Consider the following 23,685-nt stretch of genomic DNA (forward strand, 5'->3'; position numbering starts at 1 on the left):
GGCTCTCATGCTGCACATACACAAAGAGAGCGAGCACCTCCCACCGGCGTGTCTCTCGTCGACAAACCGGCGAAACCATTTTATACATTAGTTGAACGTATTTACAATACAACAATTGTTCAATGGAAAGATATCTTATCTTCTCTAAACCCATTATAAAGGACCCAAACGGTATTTCGTTTGTGGAATTGGTAACTCAATGTGAGGGAATTAATATACAGTAGTAAACCAGACACCCCTCCAAAACCTAGAATGGACTCGGTGCAGGTTGGTCCACGTTGATCCACTTTTGTTCCTTCAAAATAAGAGTGTTTCTGTTTTGACCCACATATTTAAGATAAAAGAGACCAGTTTCTGTCCATGATACTAGCATAACCACTTCACTCCGCTACATACTCCCCCACTGACTTATGCCAGATCATGGACAGTGTTCCCTTCAATCAGCTCAACAGCGTAAGTATAAACCAAAGAAACAGAAAATAAAATAAAAAATTACAACAAGTCAACGTGTCACCTGTAACTCAATGTATTCCCTTCATTCCAGACCTAGAAAACAGGTCGACCAGCTCAAAAGCTATCCGATAAAGGATCAGGAAAAATAAAGGGTAGCTAATCCCTTATCCAACCACAGGCAAAAAAACATGCCATGTACATATTTATACCACGGAATACACCAAAATTACCAAATCATGTCTAGTGCAATAGACAACCGTAACTACCAGTATGACTCAAAGAAAATCAAACAGCAAAATCAATGAAAGAAAAGAAAAAAAAAAATTCCAGTAATAAAAATAATTACTTAAAAGAAAACAAAAAAAATTGTATCATCTTCTAGGATGACAGCAGAGCCCTGACTTGTACTGCCATCGTCTGAATGAGCCTGTTAACTGGCCTGATTAGTCTCCCCCGCCTAGTGTAAACCCCTTGAGGTGGCTCAACTACACTTGGTGTGACATCGACAATGGCCGATTCAGGTTCACTCACTGGTACCAATAAGGATGCATTACAAGGGGCCTCCTCCGAAGCAATCATGTCTCCAGTAAATGATTCCACAGTTGTCGTGTCTGACGACTGATCACTATCCTGATAAACAATTACAGAGTATGACTCCTCTGACTCAACATCTGCATCTGGTCCCTCCTCCCAAAAGTGGCGTGGTTTCTTCAGTTTACACTCCTGCTCCTCACCACTATGTGTCTCAAGTGTAATTCTATGATGTTGATCACTACTCATGCTCCCTGCCTGCTCCCCTGCTGGCTCTGATACACCCATTGGTGTCGTGGTATCTACTACCCCCTCCACACTGGACTCAGGAAGATGAGCAACCCACCGGGCAGTTCTCAGCTCATCCTGATCAGAATCATCTGTCATTTCCTCACTCGGAGCAGTGCCAGGAATAGACACCTCAATCTCTGGCTCGTCCCACGACGGCAGAGGCAGGAAATTGACGGGCATAATCAAGTTCCTATGAACAGTCTTAATCCTCCCTGTGACAGGATGACGGATACTGTATACATTCAGCCCACTGTTTTTACACACTACAGTATAGACGGCACTCTCCCAGCGGTCAGCTAGCTTTTTCTTGCCTCGCTCCCCCTTATTTGCCAGTAAGACCCGATCCCCCTTCTCTACCGCATGTCCCTTTAACTGTCTGTTATACACCTCAGCTTGCCTGGTCTGTTGCTTCTCAGCATGCTTTTGAGCAAGTGCCATCGCTTCCCTTAGATCCTTTCCCAGTGACTGGACATACTTATCCACATCCACCGTATCTCCATCTAAAAGGACACTCTGAAACATGACATCGACAGGTAATCTTGGAGTGCGGCCAAACATCAAAAAGAAGGGTGGGACCCCCGTGGTCTCATGCACTGTGCAATTATAAGCAAACGTCAAAGTGTTCAACATCTGAGGCCATTTCACCTTGGAACGAGGTGGCAAAGCACGGATCATACTACCTAAAGTGCGGTTTAGACGTTCTACTTGTCCATTTCCCATAGGATGGTATGGCGTGGTATGGGATTTTTCAACCCCTGCCATCTGAAGCATTTCTGCTATGAGTGCACTCTCAAAATTAGCTCCTCTGTCGCTATGAATGCAGGCTGCAAAACCATAAACAGAAAAAAAGTTATTCCAGAGCACTCTGGCCACCGTCTTTGCAGTTTGATTGGGACACGGATAAGCACACGCTAGTTTGGTAAAATGGTCAGTTATAACAAGCACATCAATGGACTTATTATTGGCATCCTCAGCCGACCAAAAGTCAATACACACCAACTCCAGTGGTGCAGTGGTGACTATAGATACCAGCGGAGCCTTAGCCTCCGGCTCAGGTGCTTTGCTCAGTACACACCTCTTACAATGACTCACATATTCTTTGACATCCTTTTCCATGGAGTCCCAATAGAAACGTTGTCTAGTGAGCCACAATGTGCGCTGCTGGCCCTGGTGCCCAGCCTCGTCATGTACCCCTTTTAGCACCTGTCCTCTCAGAGCGCTCGGTACAACATATTGAAAGACCTTCTTCCCACTCACAACGTGTTTTGAAACACGGTACAACACTCCCAATTTTGTTGTGAGTTTTCCCCACTGTCTCAATGTGCGGTTTGTTTCTTTCGACTCATGAACTCTCTCTCTTCGAGATGGGCGGCGGCCTCTATCTACAAAGAATTTGACTCTACCAGTAACAGGGTCCTGGCACTGTCTGTTGTACAATTCCTCGTGAGTGAGAACAGGCAATGGGCTCTGTCCCATGGACACCAACCTCTCTAGCTGCTGCACGTGAGAGACTGCTCTCATTGCTGCGCCATCCTCCCAACAGCGATGTGTGTGGAGTACAGCAGATACCTCTTCACGAGATATGCTCCCACTGTCACTACCCACCTCACCACTGGCCTTAAAGGAACTCTGAGTTGACAGTCCTAGACCCTTCCTCCTCACCTCTGGTTCCTCACAGGTAAGACGGAACATGTTCTGCACGTCATCCACTTCTAAACCTCTAGCCTCCCTCAACAAGACATCATACGAGGTCCTTGTCAGCCTGTGCATCACTCTAGGTTTAGCAAACGGCTCCCTGCTCAGTGCATCAGCTACTGTATTCTTAGGCCCAGGGATGTACTGGATGTCAAAATCAAAAGGTGCCAGCTTAGCCACCCATCTCTGCTCGCATGCATCGAGTTTTGGCTTTGTGAGGATGTACTTAAGGGGATTATTGTCTGTCCACACTGTAAATTTATGTCCTCGCAGCCAATGGCTAAACTTGTCGTGTATAGCCCATTTCATGGCGAGAAACTCAAGCCTATGAGCGGGATATTTAGACTGAGCATGATTCAAAGATTTACTAGCAAAAGCTATGGGCCTGGCTGTGCTACACCCCTCCTGCACCTGTGAAAGCACAGCTCCCAGTCCGCTAGTGGATGCATCTACAGACAATAAAAATGGCTGAGAAAAGTCAGGGTGAGCCAATAGCGTTTGTCCCACTAATGCGGCCTTTAACGCCTCAAAGGCCTCCCTACACTCCTCAGTCCAGTCTGCTGCACTAAGCCTACGAAGGGGGGCAGCTCTCTGGCTTTTTACTTTGCCTCTCCGTGGCTTTTTCACACCCGTGGTCAACTGAAACAGTGGTCTTGCAACTACAGAGCAGTTCTCAATGTAATGCTGATAATACACCATCATTCCTAAAAATGACCGGATCTTATTGGCAGACGGGGTGACCCCATCCGACTCCATAATATCGCTCTCCGTCACACCCACTATCGCCTGCACCTTATCGGGGTCTGTGGCTATCCCCTCCCGAGAAACAATGTGTCCCAAAAACTTCAGTGACTTTCTCAGAAACTGACACTTAGATGGAGACAACTTCAGGTTGTGTTCTCGTAAACGCTGGAATACCATCTCCAGCCTCTGCAAGCTCTCTTCCTCCGACTTGCCAAAGACCAGAAGGTCATCTAAGTAACAAAGAAGACTCAGCGAGTTCTGATCACCAAAGATTGTGAGCATCATTCTCATGAACGTAGCTGGACTGTTACACAGCCCCTGGGGCATACGGTTATATTCATGTAAACCGAGAGGAGAGGAAAACGCAGTGTATTTCTTATCATCCTCATGCAGTGGGACATTGTAATACCCGGATGTCAAATCCATGGAACTGAAAAAGGCATTACCTCCCAGCGCTGCAAGTACATCTGCTTGATGGGGTAATGGATGTGCATCTTTCACAGTACGAGCGTTTAACCACCTGAAATCTGTGCACAGTCTCAATTCCCCATTCTTTTTCCAACAGAGAACAAGGGGAGATGCATACTCGCTACTCGACTTCCTAATTATCTCCCTGTCCTCCATCTCGTTCAGAGTCTCTCTCAACTTTTGGTAATGGGCGGGAGAGAGCCTCCGGTAGGGTAACCGAAAGGGCCGATCGTCTGTCAGTCGGATACGGTGACAGAAGCCACCAGCCTCCCCACAATCCAACCGGTGTCTAGAAAACACATCTTCATAGTTCTCAATCAGATCAGTCAGTCTATCTTTCCAGACTGGTGAAACCTGACAGTCATCAACTGACAGGTTCTGTAGCCCTAGACTAGCCAGTCTATCGTTCCCCCTAGCTACATTGTTGCTATCACAACTCCTAGCTGTCAGACTGCCGAGAGAGCTGTCACTACTCACTCTACCGGCATTCTGGTGTACTGACGTGTCCGTATCATTGTCAAAATCTTCTAATGCAATGCATGGATATACGTCAGCCACTTTTGCATTTCTTCTCAAGGTGATAGCCTTGTTAGTCGGGTTTATAATCTTGACAGGAAGCCACCCATCCCCCCAGAGAGGTGTAACTACCCTGCCAACTAGTATGTTACGGTGTACACAACGAGCGGCGCTGGGCTCAACAATAACAGTACTTCCCATAGACAGTTTTGTCTTGGGTGGGAGACGACCCCACACTACATGCTCACTCATCGGCTCAAGAGTTACGGCCTGTTTCAACTTGACTGTTCCCACTTTGTCAGGAATTTCCTCCCCCCTCCATCTCTCAAGATTGGCCATGAACCTGATAAACTGACTGTTTTCGTCCGGACATGGTGACTCAGCTTTTCCCAATATGCGCCAGTAGGCTCCCGTGGATTTGAATTGTCTAATTAAGGGCTTCATTACATTGGTGCCTATAATGAGCTCATCTACCTGACCCTCCACTATCAATACTGGTACTATGTATTCAAACCCGTAAAGCTTAAGTTTCAGCTCACATGTTCCCACCGGGCTAGTTTGTTTCCCACCACACCCCACAAGAACAACATTGGTAGTCGAGATTAGATCACCCGTCACTACCCCTGCCTCCCTCAGCCGAGGAACCACATCAGCGCGCAGAGACGTAGCCATGGATCCACTATCTAACATCCCCTGTAACTCAACCTTGTCTCCCGTCAATACAGTGGTGAAAAATAAACTGTCACTTTGGGATGTTCTGGTCACATTCTGCATAATTACTGTCTTGTCCTTGGGTGCTGCTTCACAAACAGACGTATATACAGACTGGATATCATCATTGCCATTGGAGGAAAAACCATAGGGGCCCACATTGTCCTCCTTTGAACGAGGGCCGGCTAGTTTTCCTGAGAAGGACCAGCCTGTCTCTGACCAGGGGGCTGTCTAGGAGTGGTCTGCCCACAATAGATACCAATATGCCCTGGACTCAGACACTTGAAACACAGCCTGTCCGTCCTACAATGCGTCCTAGTATCGTGCTCCGAACTGCCACAAACCTGACATTGTTGAGAAGGTCTGGGGAACTGTCTCCGGGGGCCATTTTGTACATAAGGACCATTTGGTACGTAAGGACCATTTTGTACCGACTGAGTGTTGTTGCCTAACGCCATTTCTAACACTCTCAGCACCCTCTCCATTGTGTTATTCTCAGCTACAGGCGTCAGCTGCTCTAGCTCTGGGCTACTGACAGCCACTGGGGGCGCGCTTTGTTCGTGATTAACAACCACCCCCTCCTGTGATGACTCAATGGCGACCACTTGTTGTGTCAACCGACCTCGACTCGCTCTATGTTCTCTCAAGTATTCATCCAAATGTCCCTGCACCTCACCTGCTGTCCACTCACGAGATGGCTTACTTTTGAACACTAAGGACAGCTCCTTATCGGGGCAGTGACGGATGAACATGAGAACTAGATGCTTGCTCAGGCTAGTCTGGGATTCCCCCGTGCTAAGAAGACACTGCTCTGTGGCTTCTGCTGCTTTGTTAAGCCTAATCCAATAGTCAAGAGGATTCTCGCTTGCATATGGTTTGACTGCATAAAAGTCAGCTAATGGAAGTTCTGAATGAATAATATCACCAAAATGTTGTCTCAAAATGCTAAAGATAACACCCACTTCACTGTCAGTTGAGTTGCTACGCAGCCATACTTTGGTAACGTCCCGGGCCCTCCCCATTAGCTTGTTCATAACCTCTTCAACTTGTTCAGCTCCAGTACAGTTATTTTTCTTTCTGAGATACGTCCTCATGAGTTCCTCCCACTCAAAAACAGAGTACTTATCTGTGCTATCACCTCTAAAATAGGGTGGGGCATTTGCATCTGAACGTAACACAAGATTCATTTTGGATGCATCAATCACAGTATTCCCACATTGGTCAGGTTGGAACGTCTGTCGGAGATTTTGAGAAGCTAAAACAGGTGAAATCCCCGTAATTGTGTTCTGCATTAACGTCACTCTAATAGCTTCCCCTATTTCGGACCCAATGGATCTTATCAAATTGGCCATTTGACTGGGGGATGTCTCAACACTAGTGTTGTTGATTTCACTAGTTGAGGGAACAACCGGCGTGAAAAGTAACTGTTGGGCAGTTCCCTCTACGTGACCCTCTTCCCTCCTCCTTTCAGGGCTAGAGGAGCCCGAACCATTTTGACTCCCCGGGGTAGACTGCATAACCGGTGTGTAGTCGAGAACCCCTCTCCCTCTCCCCACATTCAAGTCCCTTGTAGGAGTGTTTCCTTCATTCAAAGTCATTTTCAATCTTCAAATGGTGCTTTCACCTTTTTTTCTCTTCAGTGTGTTCTGGGTAACACACTTGAAATAACTAAACTTGATTAGAGACTTTTTTTAAAGGATTCAGTGCTCTCCAGCCCCCTCAGGAACAGACCTCAGGACTCGGCGGCGAATGCAGCGTCCCCGTGGCTAGGTCGCGCCAGCAGCACCACGCGTCTAGGCCGCACCTGAAGCCTCCACGTCTCCCCAGCTACACCGGTGGTCGGCCTCTGCTGACCCGTTGATCCGGTTGTCTCGGCACCAGTTGTAGCGTGATGAATTCTGCGTTGTGTCTGGTGTGAGGTGGACGTAGACACTCAGACAATGGTACCCAGTTTGGTTGTTTATTTCCTGTTAATCACAACAGCACGCACACAAGACACGACGGCGTTATTGGCCATTATCAGCGTGCACTCCACCTCTGGCTCTCATGCTGCACATACACAAAGAGAAGCCGCACGCGCACATTTAGAACAGCGCGCCGGCTACAGTTACAACCATTATATACATTTGCTCCGTGCAAGTTAGCTTCAGTAACAACATATGAAACAACATGAAATAAAAGACAGTGTGTAAACATTAGTTAAACCAAAGTAAATACAAAAACAGCGGTTCATACCTGTTAATCACAACAGCACGCACACAAGACACGACGGCATTATTGGCCATTATCAGCGTGCACTCCACCTGATATTGTCAAACAGAATGCCGAGTTTAGTACACGAACGTACTGTTGCTGTTTTACACAGGCGAATTAATGTCATTGCACAACAAGGTATTTCAATAGCAAAACAAGTTATACAAAGCATTTAAATCCCATATTAAGTAAACGAACGCTCATACCTCTGGCTCTCATGCTGCACATACACAAAGAGAGCGAGCACCTCCCACCGGCGTGTCTCTCGTCGACAAACCGGCGAAACCATTTTATACATTAGTTGAACGTATTTACAATACAACAATTGTTCAATGGAAAGATATCTTATCTTCTCTAAACCCATTATAAAGGACCCAAACGGTATTTCGTTTGTGGAATTGGTAACTCAATGTGAGGGAATTAATATACAGTAGTAAACCAGACACCCCTCCAAAACCTAGAATGGACTCGGTGCAGGTTGGTCCACGTTGATCCACTTTTGTTCCTTCAAAATAAGAGTGTTTCTGTTTTGACCCACATATTTAAGATAAAAGAGACCAGTTTCTGTCCATGATACTAGCATAACCACTTCACTCCGCTACATATGTGTTGAATAGCTCCCAACATGTCCTGTCTTTTTATGCCCTATGGGCCTCAGTACACAATTGTTAAGGGGATGCAGACCAGAGAAAGACTTTCGTCTTGTTTACATCAGGGTCCCCCATTTTCAATTCATCAAAGCCTACACTTTGACATTTAATTTGACTGGCTTGCGGGCCTATTTCGACGGGCGAGTGCATTAGAAAGTTGTAGGGCCTATTTTTATGAACAAGATGAGTATCTCGCAATGACTTGAACGATCCACTAGACTAGAGGGAACTCTCACACACACACGCACACACACACGCACACACACACGCACACGCACACACACACACACGTCACGCACACACACACACACACACACACACACACACACACACACACACACACACACACACACACACACACACACACACACACACACACACACTGTTCTGTATCTAATCTCAGCTCTCCTCCCAGATGCAAATAAATACAATTTAAATAATAAAAACATTGGTCGACACTGACAGACAATGCGAATGCATGCACAATTACATTTTTCATCAAGAGGGAACTAAATAGAAATCCAAAGAACAGAGGGGATTGGTTTGTTCATTCAGGCAAGGAGAATCCCTCGCTGTCACTGCAAAATGAGTTAGATGAAGACAACTGAGTTGATACTATCGTCTGTAATAACTAAACGAACCTGTGGAGGGCGACCTTGGTTGCGTCTGGTCAAGCCAAGGAGGCGATGGCGTCATATTTGCTCGACAAGACAACACGACTTTGCAGATGGAGGTGTCTACCAGAAATATTAAATGTATAATTATGGTGTTGTTCAGATTGCTCGAGAAATTGTGAAGTGGCTACAGCGTACAGATATAGCACTCGCGTAAACTGACTTTCCGATTTCGTTTCGCCACCTTAGTAAGTATGCGACACGCATTCATTCATAACAGTTTGCGAAAGGCTAGCTGTCATTTCGCCACGGTTAACATGGACTCGCCTCTCATTGAGGGACGTTGTGTTGTTCTATAGATCGTGTGTGACTGAGGACGCCCCTGCCTGCATGGTGTTGTGTTGCTCGCACGCATATTGCAGTCTTTTAACATTCGATTGTCACTTGTCAAGTGCCAGCCTGCTAACTCAAATAGAAAAGGCTCATTTGACTCTTATTGCGGAGTCAAAGGTAACTGTTACTGACCTTCATATATGTCACAAATGTAACAGTACTATATACCTGTATGTCATGTATGTCCCTATGCCATAAATGTCATGTATGTTGTGTATGTCATAAATGTCACTATGAATTGAAAATGGAGGACCCTGGGCCTGATGTAAACAAGACAAGCGTCTTTCTCTGGTCTGCATCCCCTTAACAAGTGTATGTATTGAGCCGTACTGTTGTATTGTACCCATTCTGCAATCTGTTAAATAAAGTTTTCATTCATTCATTCATTCTTCCTCAATAATATACATGGCAAAGCTTTGGACTGAAGTTGCATAATGCTACTCAGTATGGTAACCTGGCTTCATCTGGCGGTCAGGTTAAATAATATGATGGGGGCTCAGTGTCTTGCTCAAGGGCATTTGGACGGAGATGGTAGACGCTGCTAACCACCTCCAGCTCACAGCTGGAACACACCACCCTCCTGTTGGTGCTGGGGATCAAACCAGCAACCTTTCTCTGGTCGGTCTCTTTACCTCTGGCCCTCTGGGCCATCATACCACGCCACCATGCTGTCCAGTAGAACTAGCTAGTTTGTCTCTTCTGTCTGTGGTGAACTATTGATTAATTGATTGATTGATTGATTGATTGAACATTTTATTAACAGATTGCAGAATGGGTACAATACAGTACAGCTCAATACACACAATTGTTAAAGGGATGCAGACCAGAGAAAGACTTTTGTCTTGTTTACATCAGGGTCCCCCATTTTCAATTCATCATAACATACATTGATTGATTGATTGAAAAGTTTATTAACAGATTGCAGAATGGGTACAGTACAGTACAGCTCAATACATACAATTGTTAAGGGGATGCAGACCAGAGAAAGACTTTCGTCTTGTTTACATCAGGGTCCCCCATTTTCAATTCATCATAACATATATGACATACATGACATACAGATAGACAGTACTGCTACATCTATACATTTATGACATCAGATCTGCAAATACAGTACTGTTTGTGATACAAAAGTGTCCAGAAAAAGAGTGTATATACATTTGGCGTAGAAACTGTACATTGGAGGTGGGAGGGGGGGGGGGTTCGGTAGGGGACACACACACATTTTACACTGTACATTGGAATACTGACAAAGCCTTACTTGGTCATTTACTGTACAACTAGGTTAGGACATTTGTAGGGGCCAGTTTCGAATTGCAGTCTCACGTAGGTGTTTTTTGAAAGTGGGTAGTGATTCACATTCCTTTACAGCTTTAGGTAGGGCGTTGGCATAATTGCGAAACGTGTTTAGTCCCTTGTTTGAGCCGAATCTGGGTTTTACATGATTTGTGGAGCTGTTTGTCATGGAACATGACATACAGATAGACAGTACTGCTACATCTATACATTTATGACATACCAGATTTACAAATACAGTACTGTTTTTGATACAAGAAGAGTCTAAAAAAGAGAGTATATATTTGACGAAGAAACTGTACATTGGAGGAGGTTTATAGGTGGGGGTGGAGGGGGGGGGGGGGGAAACTGTACATTGGAGGTGTGGGGGGGGGGTAACTGTACATTGGATTATCGACGAAACCTTACTTGGTCCCAAGAAGAGGGTCTCGTCACGTGTATTATTGGGTTTAATAGGACATTTATTGTACATTGGAGGGGGTTGCGTTAGGACATTTACAGGGACCAGTTTCGAATTGCAGTTTAGTTATACCAAAATAACTACCATTTAGTTATAGTAATAATGATGATAATAAACCTTATTTTCATTACACCTTTTGACCAGCAAACTAACTAATAATAATAATAATAATAATAATAATAATAATAATAATAATAATAATAATAATAATAATAATAATAAAAAGATAATAAAACAACAGGAGCAAACAATGAGCACATATCAGATGAAAATAAACAAGAACAATAACCATAGTAAAAAGAACAACAAAACAACATCTATGACTATGGCCTAATCCAGGGGTGGGCAACTTTGTATATGGTGAGGGCCACAAAATGTCCACAATCAATCTGGGGGGCCGCCAGTAGTACCCCATCACTCAAATAGCCCTAATAGTCACAAGGTATATAAACAATTATAATTTGTTGTAACTTTGTTTTTATTCCATTTCAAATGCATTTAGTAATGCAATTTCAACTTTATGAATTTATAAACAGCTGAATTTAAAAGTATTGCTGTGTAACCCCAAATATATACAAAACTTATCAATTATAATTAAGGCTTCTAATAAAATAAATGTATGAACTTAAAGCCCACTGCTCAACAAACACAAAGCAGCATTCCTGCTGCATTTCACTACAACAGTAAATCAAAAGTGCAATAATAAATGATTTTGTTAAATGTATAAACTTTTATCCTGCTACTAAACAAAACATTATAACACTGAAATGCATGTTATGGATATGAAGCACTCAGGAATGTTTTGTTTAGTAGCAGGATAAAAGTGTATACATTTAACAAAATCATTTATTATTGCACTTTTGATTTACTGTTGTAGTGAAATGCAGCAGGAATGCTGCTTTGTGTTTGTGTTATTAGTGTTATCTGAACACTACAAAAGTAAACAAGTAAAGTGCAAGTAAAGTAAAGTGCAATACTACATGCCTCCCATTGACCCTTTATCAAACTGGCATGACATTCACCCTCGCCCCACAGTGGGTCAATAATGGTTATAATAATAATAATAATAATAATAATAATAATAATAATAATAATAATGGTCCCCTCTCTACACCTCTCCATCATCTCCCCCCCCTCTCTACATCTCTTCATCATCTCTTCCCCCCTCTCTACACCTCTTCATCATCTCCTTCCCCCCCTCTACACCTCTTCATCATCTCCTCCTCCCCCCTGTCTTTAATGAGACACTTGTGGTCTCTCCATTTGGCGCACAATAGCAGGAATGTCAACTTCAATGTTTGTGCATGCAATCTGCATCAGATGAAATAATGTTTCATCCGACAGCCTGTTTCTCTACTTTGACTTGATGTGCTTCATGTTTGAGAAATTGCTCTCACATATGTATGTGCTCCCAAACATACTGGCCATAGAGAGGGCAAAGTCCCTGAGGAGTGGGAAGCGGGGCTCAGGTAGTTTCCAAAACGAAATTCCCCTCTCATTTCTCTTTGCTTGAAAAAAAGGATCTGACTGTAGCTCGCACAGTTCAAGCTGCAACGGTGGGGGCTGCTCTGACACCGTAGCGGTGAGGGGGCCGGCAAACAGCGCTATCCGTGACTGCATGCCGTTGAAATCTTCAAACCGATCATTGAATTGCATTTGCAGTGTTTCAATGTCGCTCCTGTACTTTCCGACGGCTCAGCCATCGGATTTCTGTGTGTAGCTGCAAGTCGCCATAATCAGTGTCCATCTCTTCCAAAAAGGAGACAAACTTTCTATGGTTTAGTGACCTGTTGCCTCCACGAATTAGATTGGTAACCTTGGTAACCAAATCCATAACATGGCTGTAGTAGTCAAGCTTCTTGGCACAGAGAGCCTCCTATATCAGATAAAAAAAAAGAAAAACTATTTAACGACTCTCGCATATAATTTGACTACACTCGACTCGCATTGGTCATTATAGTGACCCACAATAGATGGAAATTATGTTAGCGAACTTACCTGATGTATAATGCAGTGCAGCATTGGACACTCAACGCCACTCTGCCTTAGAAGCCTGGCGAATCCTGTGTGTTTTCCTTTCATTGCCGGTGCTCCATCGGTAACAACAGCCGACAGTATCAAAACCCCCATATTGCTGCACGGCACTTTCAACAGCGTTTCATATGTCCACACTAGGGCTGACCCCTATTAGTCAAATAGTCGACTAATCGATCGAAAGGAGCCATAGTCGACTGCCAACTCTTCTTAGTCGAATACAATACAAAAAAATAAATAAATAAAAAAATAAAAAATAAATAAATAAAAAAAAAATATATATATATTTTTTTTATATTGGCCTGGGGCCGCATGGAACGTCGGTGAGGGCCGCCAGTTGCCCCTCCCTGGCCTAATCAATGCATATCCATTTCTAGGACCCTGACAAAGACACAGATAATAATTGTAAATAAAGCAAAACAGCCCATTCCACCATATTCACACAGTGGGCATCTTGCTCTTATGTCATGCTCAGGTTGGGAACAGGGTGTAAAGGAATCCCAACCTGAGCATGACACAAGAACAAAATGGTACGGGTAGAGTATGGTCTGACTCTTTCCCCCTCATCTTTTACTGCACTTTTTACTCTTTGTCTATTCTATTTTTATTCTTATTATTACTGCCTATTTTAAAACAGAATCAAACCATAAACAGAGAGGCCCATTGGGATGTTAGATCCTAATATGAAAAACTGTGATTTGCCTTACCTTGCTGCTATCTTTTTTATGCTCGTTTTATAATGTTTTTATGTCATTTTAAAACTGTGATTTGCCTTACCTTGCTGCTATCTTTTTTATGCTCGTTTTTGTGTTTATGTCATTTTATGCCATGGAATCAAACTATAAACAAAGTGGCCTATTGGGATGCTAATGTGAAAAACTGTGATTTTATATGTCTGCACTTTATGTGCTCATTTTGTGCCTTTTTTCTGCTGTAAAGCACTTTGAGCTGCAATTCTTGTATGAAAGGTGCTATTCAAATAAAGTTATTATTATTATCTTTCCCCAGCTCTGAGATGACAATGCTGTGTCGGGTGGCAGCGGTGTCGGTGAGACCTGCGTCACTCTGCACCTCACATCACCTCGGCCTCTCCTCTCTCCAGCCTCTCAGCCGAAGCCTCTCCTACGCCTCTTTTACCAGCAACCACCGCAAAGCGCAACGGAGCCGCATCAGATGTCACGCCGCCGCCGCCGTCACGCCACTGCCTGGCTTCTGCCCTCCTAACTCACCGCACACGCCGAATCTGGCTATGCATCATCCACACAGACTAGCCTCCACCGGCCCCGGCTGGTACGAGAGCATGTCAAACTCCACACCTGTCCACCTGACCGAGCAGCTGCTGGCGAGAGCCCATGAGGTGACGGGGCTGCCGTGGTGGGCCAGTATCGCATGCACCACCTTGGCGCTGAGGACCGTCATCACGCTGCCCCTGGGAACCTACCAGATGGTCATCATCGCAAAGGTCTGTGTCACACCTGGATGCAGTAGGCGTTATTTGTCCTGTGTGGTTCAATAGAGTAGTGTTGTCACGATACTGGAATTTCGAACTTCGATACGATACCTTGAAAAGTATCGATATTCGATACCATTTTCGATACCACAGGGAAAAAGGTTCAATCTTAAAATGTAAAAAAAAATAAAGAAAAAAAAAGATGAATATATATATATTTTAAATAAATTTTGCTTTTGTTGCTGGTTGATTCTCCTCAGCTTCTCTCTGGTACTATAAGAGAAGATAAATATAACACTTTTAAAACCCTTTGTTTATCTTTAGATCACACATTTAAAAATAACTAAATGATATAATCTTAGAAATTAAGTAAACACTGTAATCTGTGTTGCATGTACCTGACAAACTGAACTGTTTGTATTACAGTCATATTCCAACTTAACTGAATGCACAATTTTCTTTGTATGAATAATTTAATATCGATATTGCGGGAAATGAGTATTGAAACCGTTTTAAATATTCAGAATCGATATGTATAGAAAAATCGATATTTTTGACAACACTACAATAGAGGCCTTTGCACGGAATGTTTATGTAGTTCTCTATTTTCCAACGTGGCTGCCTGTAACATACATTGTTTTGTACATTTGGTCAACCGATATGGGTTTTCCAATAGCCGATGCCCGATATATAATGCAGATATGTCATTGTCTGTCTGCTTTGTCTCTGTTTGCTTAACCCTTTCACTACCACACACTACCAAATGGTTAACCCTTTCACTGTGACAATACAGAAGGTTAACCCTTTCACTGCCACGTGACAAAGGGTTAAACCTTTCACAACCACACTACAGAAGGTTAACCCTTTCACGGTAACCGTCTGGTGTGGTAGTGAAAGGGTTAACCTTCTGTAGCGTGGTAGTGAAAGGGTTAAGTAGATCTGCACTCTGTCTCTGCAGGGCACCTATTTTAAATTGTCCACTCACACATCTACTGAGTGACTGACGTTAGAGGTGACAACAATGTGATAGGAATTCACTACAATCTCTCATTAAACACTGTGCCAAGTTAGCTTGGTGTATTGAAGCACAGACAGACACACACACACACGCGTGCACGCACGCACACACGCACGCACACGCACACGCACACGCACACACACACACACACCAGTGTTGTAGTACTCAAGTCCAGGGCCCTCATTCATCAATAGTGTGCGTAGAACATTTCTATTTCCACACGTAAGCACGGAATGTAGAACTAGTGTACGCACAGGGAAGTCGGGATTCATCACACACTGCGTACGCAGGCTCTATGCTCCTCCGTGTTGATGAATACCACTTTGTTCTACCGTCAATGCTCGTGCATGATTATCCATATATGGTCATGAAAGTGAGGAAACACCCCCCATGGGATGTGAAATAATGGACTGACCCGAGCGGAACCCTGAGAAACTCCACGGAGAATTCACTGCTGTCGAACCAAGAAGACACTATCGCGTATTATGGGATAAATAAAATGCGGATTTGTAAACGGTGATGTCAGATATCAACGGCTCCCTAAGACCATTGCTGCAATTCTGCCTGGACAGCTCAAAATACTAATAAAGACCGTTCGTTGACCACTGTTTGGCGTTGGTTGTGTGTCATTATAACCGTGCTGTAATATGAATGCCTTTATTAGTTGTGTTCGATTGGCTATATGATTTTTAGAGGCATCTATTTTGTTGTCGGCTAATAAAGACCGCGCTGGTATATGACTGCCTTTCAATACATGAACTTGAATTCCATCATGTTTGTGTGCGGGACTCACAAGGCTGTTGTCACAATGGGTGGTACCGCCGCAGTGTACAGTAATAATAACAGTCCACACAATATCACGATCCATGCCATAGCCTATGTTCTATTAGGACATGATCTGTGACGACAAATGTTCTAGAATGTTTGATTAAGATATCATACTCTGACAGCATGCCTATGAGCAACAAAAACGCGAACTTGAATCCCATCATATAGTCTGTCCACTATCTGCATGGTGTCATTGCAATGCGTTTTCTATTCTTTCTTATACAGTAAAAAGGGGGAAGAACACTATATTCATATGACTTATTCTGCTTACAGCTTCGAAATTCCACTTGTTTCGTTTAACGTAAAGCCTTTTAAATATAATCGAAACGTTCCCGTGTTTCGGCGGTCTGTGCGCAAAATAATAACGAGTTGAGCTTTATGATTTATGATGAATTGAAAATGGGGGACCCTGATGTAAACAAGACGAAAGTTGGTCTGCATCCCCAATTAACAATTGTATGTACTGAGCTGTACTGTACTGTACCCATTCTGCAATCTGTTAATAAACTTTTCAATCAATCAATCAATCAAGCTACGCGGAGCGCAGTCAGTCAGTAGCCTACACCCCGTATATTCCGATAACGCTATATAAACCATGCTGCATTCATTCTGAGAGAAAGATCTATTATTCCAAATGCTATTTATAGGGTTTTGACCATAATTACACTACTGTTGCTATTTTACAATGAACTATAATGAACTACGGTTCGTACAGAACATGCCGGTGTTATTATGCACAGAAGCTCATTTCCTTGTTGTAATAATATATTCTACCACTGGGCGTCAGGTACGCCTGGTCTGACCTGTGCGTAGATGTAAGCACGGAGTCAAGTTCAAATCGAAATTGATGAATCCCACTCTTTGCTTAGAAATGATCGTACGCACAGGGTAAGCACAGATCTGTGCGTAGAACACGTTGATGAATGAGGGCCCAGGACTCTGACTCGAGTTCGAGTCCTGGACTGATGTTCAGGGCTCGTGACTCGACATGGACTTGAGCATTCGGACTCGGAAGGTGCAGACGAGGACTCCGACTTGTTAATTGATAAGTACAGTTATTTATAAAAAAAAATTTGTAATAGGCCCTAATCATTTGGCATAAGATATTGATGGCTATATTAATACCGTAACATTATTTAATTTTGTGCAATGGCAGACACGTCTGTTCCACCTACATGCAGATTCACGTCGATACCCTCATGTTCAGTACTTAAGATGCCTAAAGAGACGCCACGCTTTGCTTGCTAGATGTTCGATATGTAAACGAACCATTGAAAAGAAGACCGGGACAACCTCAAGACTTAACAATGACTCCAGATTTAGTGACTCAACTACAACACTGCCACACACAGACACACAGAGGGAGAGAGAAAAGCAAGCACACAAGTGCAAGATGTGTCTGCAGACATGTTTTGCTTATTGGCCTCGTGAGCTCAGGATACTGGTGTCGATTATCTCAAAATTACAAATATTGGCCTGATTAATCAGTTTATCACTAACAATGGTTGCTATGTGCAAAATAATGGTTGCTGTGTTGATATATGAGAACTATATCAACAAAAACATAATCATTTTCAGTTTACTGGATCTTGTAAACAAGTCACTGTAGAACAGTAATCTCATGCTTTCCCAGTGTTTTACCTACTCTTCCACTGGACAGTGGCCTTTTGAAAGGCGTGCTTGATTAGTTACAGGCAGCCATACTGGAAGAAAGAGAACTACACACAAACATTCAATGCAAGGCCGCTATTGGTTGAGAATTGCTTGCAGGAGTATTACTAGTGTAAGGTAGTGGCCACACTGATCCATCACAAAACAGAGATAGAACAGACAGAAGGTATTGCTGTTAAGTGGGTTTGTTTTTAGAACCTACAGTACCTGGCTGTGCATTTGTAGAAACCACACCGTTGCTACGGACGGTGGCGTATCTGTCAGTTCTCTACAAGTTAATCCTCTCTGAACCTTTCTGTCCGTCAAAGCGGATACAAATCTGGCAGAGACGGACTCGCCATCAGCCCTGTCCAACAAACTGATACTCCTCATTGAAAAATAATTAAAAACAGAGTCTTAAAGGAACACGCCAACTTTTTGGGAAATGAGCTCATTTGCCATCTACCCCAGAGTTAGACAAGCAGATACATACCCTTTTCTTCTCTGTGCCTGTAGTAGGAGTAGGAAGACCCGCACCGTTAGCTTAGCGTCATTCACTGGAAGTAGGTTAGTCCAGCTAGCCTAGTTCCCAACAGTCACGAAATACACTCCAAATACAACTCCAAAACTTGATTTCACATGATTTCACGCATCACCTGAAAAGCTCTGTTTACCAGGAAACGCGTGTGTATCTGCTTAGAAAACAAAAATGTAGAATAAAATTGTTTTATTTCTCCACGTGGTAAATACACAGGTCACAACATGTTTACAGGAAGGTTTTGGAGTGTATTTCGTGACTGTTGGGAACTAGGCTAGCTGGACTAACCAACTTCAGTGAATGACGCTAAAGCTAGGCCAAACTAAGCTGTTCCCTAAGTTTCAAGTTTGTTTATTATTTGATATTTGTCACAACAAAATACAGAATACTTTATGATGAAATGCTTGTTTCTGTATGAGCCCCTGAGAGTGTGCTACATACAGTAAAAAAAGTAAGTAAAGGAATGTTCAGTCAACATATACATATATTATATACAATACAGAGTAACAGTGAGGTACAATGCAGAAATGAGATGAGGTACAAAACTTAGGGTAGGGTGCAAATGAGGTATGAATGTAGTGCACATCTCATTCTCTTTAATAATAGATACATATAAAGTGTGTTAAAGTGTCTAAAGTGAGTAAAGTTAGTGGTAAGGTGAGTGTTTGTAATGCATGCACAGAGAAGAAAAGGGTATGTATCTGCTTGTCTAAACTCTGGGGTAGATGGCAAATAAGCTAATTTCCCCAAATAGTTGGCATGTTCCTTTTTAAAGGTAAGGGGTTCCTGTCCCTGGAGCTCTGCCAGGGTTGGTGGTTCTATTCCCCATGTAGCGCGATGGGTTCCATGGCCAAACGCCTTTCTGGGGACCTTGACATGAAAACTCTGTAGCCTATAACACAGAACTTGGGATCCTTAATACAGCTTGGCTACTCTTTTCAGTGCAATTTCACATTTGCTTTATAAATAATGACAAATGTACACATCAGATGTGTGTGTGTGAGAGGTGCTTTAAATGCATCACCACTAGAGGGTGAGCTTGAGACTGGGAGCTGGTAGAGAATGGCCCCATGTCCCGTCGCCTTGTACAGATTTGGCAGCATTTTTATGCTTTAGAAGTTTGCAGCCGTCTGCCCCCAACCATTCCTTATGCCCCCAAAGCACACTTCTTATCATCCATCTCTGATGTCATCCGCCTATTTGAAGGCCTCCTTTGAGACGGATGTCGGAACAGAGCTTATCACATTAACCCACAGAGCCTGTGAAACTATGCCTGGCATCCAGAGGACAGTAACCCCTCTGTGGACAAACACTGACCCAGGCTCTGCTCTTATTTGTCTTATCAAGCTTTCTTCTGGTTCCTCTCCACTCGCCTGTCCAGCTGGGCTTCCTGTTTCTCTACTGCCCCCCCCCCCCCCCCCCCTCCTCTCTTTTCATTTTCTAATTTCATTGTTTCTTTCTCGCTCTCTTTCCTTCTCTGTTTGTCCCCTTCTCTCTCTTTCTTTCTCGCTCTCTTTCCTTCTCTGTTTGTCCCCCCTTTCTCTCTTTCTTTCTTTCTTTCTTTCTTTCTTTCTTTCTTTCTTTCTTTCTTTCTTTCTTTCTTTCTTTCTTTCTTTCTTTCTTTCTTTCTTTCTTTCTTTCTCACTCTCTTTCTTTCTCGCTCTCTCCTTCTCTGTCTCCTTCCCTCTCTTCTTTCTTTCTCGCTCTCTTTCCCTCTCTGTCTGTCTGTCTCTCTCTCTATCTCTCTCTCTCTCTCTCTCTCTCTCTCTCCCCCTCTCATACTGTGTGAGGGAGAAGGTTCCTCAGACTTGATAAAACTCAGTCAATACTATAATGATGACAGACACAAACACAGCCATTTCCCTTAAATAAAGTGTCCAGCCATACAGTGCAGTATGTCCACACAGACAGTATACATGACAACAGTCACAGTAAACATGTAAACAGACCAGTATGTTACACAGTAATACATGTAAACAGACCAGCATGTTACACAGTAATACATGTAAACAGACCAGCATGTTACACAGTAATACATGTAAACAGACCAGTATGTTACACAGTAATACATGTAAACAGACCAGCATGTTACACAGTAATACATGTAAACAGACCAGTATGTTACACAGTAATACATGTAAACAGTACAGTATGTTACACAGTAATACATGTAAACAGTACAGTATGTTACACAGTAATACATGTAAACAGTGCAGCATGTTACACAGTAATACATGTAAACAGACCAGCATGTTACACAGTAATACATGTAAACAGACCAGTATGTTACACAGTAATACATGTAAACAGACCAGCATGTTACACAGTAATACATGTAAACAGACCAGTATGTTACACAGTAATATATGTAAACAGACCAGCATATTACACAGTAATACATGTAAACAGTACAGTATGTTACACAGTAATACATGTAAACAGTACAGTATGTTACACAGTAATACATGTAAACAGACCAGCATGTTACACAGTAATACATGTAAACAGTACAGTATGTTACACAGTAATACATGTAAACAGTACAGTATGTTACACAGTAATACATGTAAACAGTGCAGTATGTTACACAGTAATACATGTAAACAGACCAGCATGTTACACAGTAATACATGTAAACAGTGCAGTATGTTACACAGTAATACATGTAAACAGACCAGCATGTTACACAGTAATACATGTAAACAGTGCAGTATGTTACACAGTAATATATGTAAACAGTACAGTATATTACACAGTAATACATGTAAACAGTGCAGTATGTTACACAGTAATACATGTAAACAGACCAGTATGTTACACAGTAATGCATGTAAACAGTGCAGCATGTTACACAGTAATACATGTAAACAGTACAGCATGATTGTTACACAGTAATACATGTAAACAGTGCAGTATGTTACACAGTAATACATGTAAACAGTGCAGCATGTTATACATGTAAACAGTACAGTATGTTACACAGTAATACATGTAAACAGTGCAGTATGTTACACAGTAATACATGTAAACAGTGCAGCATGTTATACATGTAAACAGTACAGTATGTTACACAGTAATACATGTAAACAGTACAGCATGATTGTTACACAGTAATACATGTAAACAGTGCAGTATGTTACACAGTAATACATGTAAACAGTGCAGTATGTTACACAGTAATACATGTAAACAGACCAGTATGTTACACAGTAATGCATGTAAACAGTACAGCATGATTGTTACACAGTAATACATGTAAACAGTGCAGTATGTTACACAGTAATACATGTAAACAGTACAGTATGTTACACAGTAATACATGTAAACAGTGCAGTATGTTACACAGTAATACATGTAAACAGTGCAGTATGTTACACAGTAATACATGTAAACAGTGCAGTATGTTACACAGTAATACATGTAAACAGTCCAGTATGTCCTCCTCACAGTATATATGTCTGACACAGGAAGCCAGTCACATTCTATTACTGTTACAAATGTCTTCCAGGGTTTGTTTATTCCTGAGTGACGTCCTCCACTCGCTCAGCCTGGGAAAACCCACGTCCCACATAGCTGTTTTGTCTGGAAGCACATCCCATTATCTCAAGAGACGAGCCTCGGTCAAGAAGTACTCCAGACAGATAAACCGCCACACCGATATTATATTAGATATTATTTTAGATATTCTATTATAGCCTATAATATGTTTTTTTATTATAAAAAAATTTGTACAATGCCTACTATCAGTAGATAGACATTGCTCCTTATATATCTATATGGGAGGTCACTGTCCAGGGTGGGAGGTAGTAGCAGGCTCCAGCCAAATGCTGTTGGATCACAGAATTCACCAAACCTCTGACCGGTTCAACAGCCAAACGGATCAAAGTGATCCGCTCCCTGACGAGTTCTGGTCGGCTACCTGCCAGAAAGGTCTCGCCAGCCTCCGCCTAAACATGTCCCACCAGGATATTGGTGTCGGATTAAAGAACCCTGTATCGGTCCGGACTGCATTGAGAAGCGTCTGTTCTGTTGACATAACAACTCAGAGACTTAAGAGACCTCCCTCTCCCTCTCTCCCACTCTCTCTCTCTCTCTCCCTCTCTCCTCTCTCTCCCTCTCCCTCTCTCTCTCTCTCTCCCTCTCTCCTCTCTCTCTCTCCCTCCCCCCCCCTCTCTCTCCCTCTCTCCCCCCCCCTCTCTCTCTCTCCCTCTCCCCCCCCCCCCCTCTCTCTCTCTCTCCCATCTCTCTCTCTCCTTCTCCCATCTCTCTCTCCCTCCCCCCCCTCTCTCTCTCTCTCCCTCTCTCCTCTCTCTCCCATCTCTCTCTCCCTCCCCCCCCTCTCTCTCTCCCTCTCTCTCTCTCCCATCTCTCTCTCCCCCCCCCCCCTCTCTCGCTCTCTCTCTCTCTCGTGACTGGTTGTCTCCTCCAGGCTGCTCCCTGTGGCCTCCTGGCCTACGACCGCGTCCCGGTTTGGGTTACTGATGTCAGGCCTGTGTCATCCAGGAGAACCAATTGGCATTCACATCAAAGAAAGACATAAAACATCCCCCTATGGTTCAGTTTACACTGGCCGCTCAAATGTGCCTCTGCTGTCATGTGACCCGATCTGTTCATCCTTCATCTGAATATGGATATGGATGATTATACAGGACCTGTATGAGAGTGTGTACCTAGGTTCAGGATTTAGTTTATTGTATCGCCTTATTTGACTAAGGTGTTTTTTGAGTCACTACAACTGAAACAAAGATAGTGTGTCATGAATTGTCCATTTACAAAGTAATGTCACAGCTCTGGTTTTTTCCAACGACAACAAGTGACACTCCCTGCTCGCCTGACGGCAGAACGCTTTCTGTTTCCATAGTAACACATAAACACGTATGCTAGTGAAAGTGGACAATTACAAATCTGGTTTCGCATCATATCCCGCTGTAAGCTTGGTCATCTTTTATGTCATATAACAATTTAACTATGTCTAGAGGTCAGATCAACGACCAGATCAGAAGAAAACAGAACTGAACTGAAAGTCCCCCCCACACATGCACACACAGACACACACACACAGCCTTTTCTTGTCTCCACCTTGGTCAGTTGT

General features: G+C 43.2%; 1 protein-coding gene across 1 annotated transcript in view; it reads left to right on the forward strand.

The window, feature by feature from the left end:
* Window positions 1-9,034: 9,034 nt before the first annotated feature.
* Window positions 9,035-23,685, forward strand: part of cox18 (cytochrome c oxidase assembly factor COX18) — a 48,076-nt gene continuing 33,425 nt past the window's right edge. Inside the window, exons 1-2 of the mRNA XM_084331687.1 lie at window positions 9,035-9,174; window positions 14,118-14,571. Coding sequence (XP_084187813.1) covers window positions 14,125-14,571 — 447 coding nt within the window. The 5' untranslated portion in view covers window positions 9,035-9,174; window positions 14,118-14,124. The remainder of the gene's footprint in view (window positions 9,175-14,117; window positions 14,572-23,685) is intronic.

The sequence above is a fragment of the Notolepis coatsorum genome (assembly GCF_963971535.1).
Source record: "Notolepis coatsorum genome assembly, chromosome: 16".
In the NCBI taxonomy this organism is placed as follows: domain Eukaryota; kingdom Metazoa; phylum Chordata; class Actinopteri; order Aulopiformes; family Paralepididae; genus Notolepis; species Notolepis coatsorum.